The 7,500-nt window shown below is 36.3% G+C and overlaps 1 protein-coding gene across 1 annotated transcript in view; it reads right to left on the bottom strand.

The window, feature by feature from the left end:
• Positions 1-7,500, bottom strand: part of LOC108306452 (probable helicase with zinc finger domain) — a 46,446-nt gene that overhangs the window by 5,912 nt on the left and 33,034 nt on the right. The window contains exon 11 of the mRNA XM_017531379.2: positions 1,962-2,166. Coding sequence (XP_017386868.1) covers positions 1,962-2,166 — 205 coding nt within the window. The remainder of the gene's footprint in view (positions 1-1,961; positions 2,167-7,500) is intronic.

The raw sequence follows: 7,500 nt of genomic DNA, 5'->3' as shown, positions 1-7,500 counted from the left end.
TCCCTAGCTCCTGTGAATATTTTATGTGGCAAATGGGACTCTGTGAATATTAATTAAAGTTACAGATTTAAAATAGGGAGATTATCCTGGATCACCTGGGTGAGCCCAATCTAATCACGTGAGCCCTAAAAGCAGAGAAATTTCTCTGGTTGGAGTAAGGGAGACACAGCGGAAGAGGAAGTAAGAGAGATTCCCAGGGAGAGGAGGAATCAATGCACCATTGCTGGCTCTGAGATGTAGGGGACACAGTTGAAAACTGGTACGAAGACTCTAGAAGTTAAGAATGATTCCTAGCTGACAGTCACCAAGGAAACAAGGACATTAGTCCTATAACCACAAGGAACTGGATTCTACCAACAACCTGCCTGATCTTGGAAGGAGATTCTTTCCAGAGCTTCCAGATAAGAGCCCAGAAAGTCAATACCTTGATGTCGGCCTTGAGAAGCCCAGAGCGAAGAAAACAACCAAGCCAGTCCAGACATCTGACTCATAAAATTGCCAGGTAATCCGTTTGTGTTAAATTACTATATTTGTGCTTATTCACTATAGTAGCAACAGGAAACTAATAAAAACAGTAACCATAATCTAGGGTAATCCTATACTGTAAAGCTGGAAGCACACCAGACAATATATATCAGCACTATGGGTGCTGTGTAGTATACTAAATAAAAAAGCAAATTGGGGCCTATGCAGTAAAAAGACAGTGGCATATCTATAATTCAGCATTCTACATGGTTCAATATAGGGTATAATCCTCCAGTCACTGTATTTTGTATTTTGATTTAGCAAGAAGCAATAGAACAGTAAATTGACTTAGTTTATATAAAATATACAGTGTTTGGTAGCTTATACACAAAATAATAATGTAGCAGGCCAGGTGCAGTGGCTCAAGCCTGTAATCCCAGCACTTTGGGAAGCCAAGGCAGGCAGATCACTTGAAGTCAGGAGTTTGAGACCAGCCGGGCCAACATGGCGAAACCCCGCCTTACTAAAAAACACGTTAAAAAAAAAATTAGCTGGACATGGTGGCGCTTGCCTGTAGTCCCAGCTATTCAGGAGGCTGAGGCAGGAAGACGTATGAGCCCAGGAGGTGGAGGTTGCAGTGATCCCAGATTGTGCCACTGCACTCCAGCCTGGGCTACAGAGACCCTTTCTCAAAAAAAAAAAAATTAAATTTTTTAAAGGAAGCTCAAAACGGACATACTCTTTTAATTCTTATCGGTAACTTTAGTATGCTGATGATTATAAATGTAAAACAAAAACACCTGGAACAAATACTAAACATGCCAGTCTCAGAACTTTCTTTTCCAGATGGTAACTGTAAGCATTTTTTTTAGGCACTCTAGCAAACAAGCCAGCTGTCTCTGTTCAAAATAACTATAGTTCAAAAGTGGAAATGGCCTTGACACCCCTGCTCCACTCCCTCTGACTAGAATGCTTCACTACAAGAAAAATGGGTCAAAATCAATTGAAGTCATCTTCAAGAAGTCAGTCAAATTTTTTTACTCTGTCAAATACCACTTCAAATGAATCGGTCATCAGTAAAGGTTCAAAATTATTTTCTGTATATAAATATTGTTATAACGTTATTCCTTATAAAGAATATAAGGACATGTTTTAATAACTGTGATAATTTTTAAAAGCTTCTTTGTTTTATTCACATCTCACTAAAACAACTCTATCAGTAGAGAGGATTAGAAGGTTATTTTATATAAATGATATCAGGAGTTATCAGGTATTAAAAATTGTTTGAGAATGATTATAACATTAAGCACGGCTAAACACCATACTGTATTTTCACTTACATGTCCAAACTAAACAAGTTCCTTGCAGAAACCGCTTGCCGCCAAATGTAACCTTCAATTCCAACACTTAAAGTAACTTGCAGCCCAATAAACCTTTGGCACTTCTGCGCTGTTTTCTCCCTTTAACCTCTTCAATTTCATTAACAGAGGCTTTACCTTGGGTGGTGATTGCTGCTGTCTGTTGGCACTTCCTGAATGCTGCAGTCTTAGAGCCCGGGGGATAAATTCAGGTGCCAGTGGATTCAACACGTATGTCTTCTTTAGTTCTAAAGCCTCTAACTGAGCTTTGATCTGTTCGAAAGTGATTCCATGTAGGCTATTGTTTTCATGACACAGGGCAATAAACCGTTCCCAAAATTTCCTGCAGAAAGGATTTAGAAGATAAGTTTACAATTCAATGGATGAGATCACAGAATGTAAGTAACTAAAGATAATTTCATATTCCACCCCAACCCCAAATCCTTAAACCCAACAGTCATCTGACTATGATTGAGATACAATCTTTCTACCAGATCACAAGACTCTGGAAGTTTGATTTTGAAAGTATAGTCATACCTTGTATTATAGTACATATAAAACAGGCTCTCCATTAATTTTGGTTCATCAATGCAAGTAATATGGTCAATGCTCACCTATCCACACTAATTCAAAACGATGTTTTTTCTTACCCACAGAAGATTTCCAAACTGATGCCAACTCATTCCAAAGAAAATATGTACTCTAGGCATACTTACTACATACATATATATATGTACTATATATATAATTCAACATAACGAATATAATTTATATACATATGCATACATACATATACATGTAGATATACATATATATACACACACATATACACACGTCTTTCTGTGTGTGTGTGTGTGTGTGTGTGTGTGTGTGTGTGTGTGTGTGTATTTGAATTATAAGGCCAAAGTAGCCCAGTGCTAGATGACTAAGAAAAGCCAACATAGGACATAAATTTGAGCCACAAAGTAGATAATCTTTATGAGGATTCTTAAGAAATAACCAGCTATCCCATATTTTTCTCTTAATTAATAGATGCTTGTCACAAGCACAGCTTACACTATGTGTTAAATGAATTATGAAAAATATAGGAAGTTGGAATACTAATTTTAATGTTATTTATTTCTTAATCAAATTAGTAAGTACTAAAGGAGAAAAATACATTCAAAACTTGTTGCATTTGTATGCTGTTGTTCCTAGAGGTTTGAAAATTGATTTCTAAATATTAAAATTATTAAATACATGTTACAAAAGACAACATAAAAAGTTTTTACATTTTAAATGACTATTATAAATACGCATACCTATGTTTAAAAGAGAGGTTCAAATAATGTTTTATTATGCTATAAAAGATATGTGACATGGTTTCTTCCCAAGTTGATATTCTTGTGTCCACGTGGACAGCAGGTAATCAAGTTGGCTTAAAGAAGCGTAAATGAAAAGGTTTATATTATAAAAGTTAGTATATGAATGGGAATTGGGTTATTAATATATTCATAAAACTTTGCAGAGTTTAATTTCGTACTATGCTTCTCTTACATATGCCTTCTATCCATCTTTCCTAGTTTCTTGAAGTTGAGTTTAAGGAATGAATCGAGATACTGGAGATTCAGAAGGCAGGAGGGTGGGAGGGGGTAAGGAATGAAAAACTATCTGTTGGGTACAATCTACACTATTCAGGTGAGGGGAACACTAAGCCCAGACTTGATTACTATACAACTTATCCATGTAACCAAAAACCACTTGTACCTATAAAGCTGTTGAAAAAAAAAATTTAATAAAGTAAAAAATTTTAAATGGAATAAACAAAAAATAAAGAACTTAGTTCAGAAAAAATTTTAGACCTAAACAACAGAAAAAGTAAAAATGAAACTTAAATACGTACTTCTGACCAGAAGGCTAGGGCTAACAAGACATCACACAGTTGCTGGAAATGTGTGTTGCCAAGAAACGCACACTGAAAAGCTGTCCTTTATTTTTAAGAATCCCACTGAGGAATTATGCTTTTTTTCTCATCATAACATGAGAAAACAGAAGAAAGGACTATCTTATACAGCACTCAGGATCTAAAATCCAGCAACTTTCCCACCCTTTAATAAGAACAGCCACAATATTCAACTGCATGAATACAATACAATTCTACTACATACTATATTCAAAAGAAAGTTCTTTTTAGTCTAATTGATAAAGTATCAGTTTCATAGAGCAGCAGTTCATGTTTGTGTTGGACTTCAAAACAAAGCAAAACACCAAGAAGAATGGATTGACTTTTACTCTGCCTAGTTCAGTTTTTTGTTTTGTTTAGAGACAGGGTCATGCTCTGTCACTCAGACTAAAGTGCAGGAAGGCAGTGGCACGATCTTAGCTCACTGTAACCTTGAACTCCTTGGCTAAAGCCTCCCACCTCAGCCTCCAGAGCAGCTGAGACTAACGGTGTGTGCCACCACACCTGGCTAATTTTTTTAATTTTTTTTTTTTTATAGAGATGGGGTCTTGCTATGATGCTAGGGCTACTTCAAACTCCTGGCCTCAAGTAATCCTCCCTCCTTGGCCTCTCAAAGTGTTAAGATTATGGGCAGGAGCTACTGCACCCAGCCTTTATCTCAATTTTTAATATCAACTTCTTATTACATTTTTCATTTCCAGCTTACATAGCCAAAATGCTAGAACTTGCTCTATTTTTAAGATACCTTTAAAAATTCCATACCCTGTTCCTGTATCACCTCACTGACCTTGACTGCAATGAACAGAATTTGAAGTAACACTGAGTTAAGCAGAATCTTCAAACAACCTCACACTTCACAAAAAACTAGAGACAGTCTGCCTGCAAGAAGATTCCAGGGATTTCAAAGAAGTAGTCTTCGAGTTAAAGTATATCAATTTAGAAGTAATATTAAGTACTTACTATAAGTTAATCAAGTTAAACTGGTTCCAAAAGTGACCTGAAATTTCCATGTTAAATCTGACTCTTGTTTTTTCTGGCACATGGATATAACAAAATGGTAAAGTATATGCTAGAACTAGCCTGAAATCTTGACTCTGTCATTCAGTAGCTGTGTGAGCTTCTGCAGATTACGTAAGCTCTTTATACCTCAGTTTCCTCATGTGCAAAGTGGGCACCAGCACTACTATTATATCATTCCTTATTATTGAAAAGACATTTGTGTCTCACCTCTACACTTGCAGGGAAATGCTTCTTTCCTTCACAAATTCCTAGTTTTAAAGCAAAACTTTTTCCTTTTTTCTCTTTACGTTGGCCCTTCAACTCCCCAATATCTTACCGAAGTACAATATATAAAATTATGAATCATTTCTGAATATAACTGAAAGATCATGTTAGAATGAGGACAAGAATTCACCATTATGGTTATCTAAAGGCTTCATCAATTCTCAGCCACCTCCCTAAAATGTTAACATAATATCCTGTCAACCATTTTTTTAGTACTAGTGGTTTAAAAACCCAAGTGTGTATTACACTGTAATATAATTTTACGCATTTCAAAGGATGTAACCTTATTTTTAATCACTGCCTGAACAACACAAAGTATGGTTTTCTTTCTGTTAACCTTACTTCTAGGATCACTGATAAAACACTAAAAAAATCACTTGGTCACTGTGTGTGTGTGTGTGTGTGTGTGTGTGTGTGTGTGTACCCTTAGGTTACAGAGTGTACGTGTGTGTACACATATACATACACCTCTACACATACATGAAATATGTTTATATTTCACAGAGTAAATCAAATGTGCCAATGAAGAAACTCAGCTTGAGAGAAGACCTTCTCCAAACGCCTGGGTTTGAAGAAATGTCATCACTCTCCTCTTAGCCTCCTGCCATTCCATGCAGATTTATCTGAGCGTATCCATCACTTCTGGGAAAGGTAGCATAACCAGAGAGAAGAACGTGGGTTTTGAAGTCAATCTGACATCTGTTTGAGTGAACCACATAATAGCTATGTGACCCTGGGCAACTGAAACTCTCTGAATCAGGCTGCCCATCTAAAATGCAAATAAAATGCCCACATTACAGGGTTGTTAGGAGGATGGTTTATGTGTGCAAAGCACATAAACCAGCACCTGGCACAAAGAAAGCTGTCAATAAACAGCAGCCACTCTATTAATACTTGTTAGATTGGCGAGAGAGAGAGGGAGGATCTTCACTATATCCATTTCGGATTAACAGAAAAAAATCTGTTTAAAAATACAACAAAAAAGAATATAGAACTGATTGGCTTCTGAACTGGTATAATATACACAGTAAGTATTCCTTAAAAACTTGACCGATATTTGAGAATATATTAGTTTTTCTGAAAATATTAAATGAAAAAAGCAGGAGAACAGTCCTAAAGAACTCAAACTACAAAGAACTCACTCTTCCATTTTCCAGGACCCAAGAATCATGTTATGTCCTCTGAGTTTACTTGTATTGTGAGATTAAATTAACATAAAATTAAATTAGTGAGATTAAAGCTTAAATATCCATATGTCCCAACTATCAATTCTTGGGCTATAGCCATAATTAAACTGGACAAATAAAGCAGATAATCAACTCTGCCATGTAACTATGGAATTTACGATTTTTTTTCACTTAACACAATATATTTACTTCCCTGAAAATATTCTGCTTAGCTTATCAATTAATGTGTATTCCTTGACACTTCCCAGCTGAGCAGTAAGAAACAGGCAACAGTAGAGTCAGCTTTGAAGTTAAAAATTAGCCCTAGATAATTCTGAGAGCACGGTGTCAGGAAGAATTATTCACCCATTTGCTCTAAGAATAAGTAATGATTTCTGTCATAGAGTGGACAAAAAATGCTGATCTCATGCAATTCACAGTATAATATGACTCTATAAGAAAGGTGTAATGGTTTCTGTAAAAATATTCAGGTTGGTAAATATATTTGGAGTTATTTATAAAAAGAGCCCAAAACTAAGGTGGCTTAACACTATTCTTTTTAAAATTTTCTTTGAGACAGCGTCTTGCTCTGTTACCCAGGCTGGAGTGCAGTGGTGTGATCATTACAGCCTCAACCTCCTGGGCTCAAATGATCCTCCCACTTTAGCCTCCTCAGTAGCTGCCACCATAGGCACATGCCACCATACCCAGTTAAATTTTGTAATTTTTGTAGGGACAATGTTTTCCCATGTTGCCCAGGCTGGTCTCAAACTCCTGAGCTCAAGCAATCTGCCCATGTGGGCCTCTCAGAGTGCTGGAATTACAGGTGTGGGCCACCGCACCTGGCCAGAACCCTATTCTTATATCCATTTATTCCCCTAATAGTTTCTAGCTGTTTTCAACATGTCCCAATCTATATATGTGCTTTAATATATTACATTCTAATCAAATTGTATGTGCTGTCTCACTTATCAAATAATAAATATAAGCAAAAATGGTAAAATACCACAAGCAACATTCTAACAAAATATACTTTCAATGACTAGTAAAGTAAATAAAGTAAATTCTTAGGATAGAAGCCAAATTAGTAGACTCCTTGATATACTTGGTTCTTCTATTTGTTTGTAACTTAGAATTAAGATATTCTTGGCTGGGTGTGGTGGCTCACGCCTGTAATCCCAACACTTTGGGAGTATGAGGCAGGCGGATCACTTGAGGTTGGGAGTTCGAAACCAGCCTGGCCAACATGGAGAAATCCCATCTCTACTAAAAATACAAAAAAAAA

Source organism: Cebus imitator, unplaced genomic scaffold (genome assembly GCF_001604975.1).
Source record: "Cebus imitator isolate Cc_AM_T3 unplaced genomic scaffold, Cebus_imitator-1.0 Scaffold72, whole genome shotgun sequence".
Classification (NCBI taxonomy): domain Eukaryota; kingdom Metazoa; phylum Chordata; class Mammalia; order Primates; family Cebidae; genus Cebus; species Cebus imitator.
This window is presented reverse-complemented; position numbering and strand designations above follow the sequence as displayed.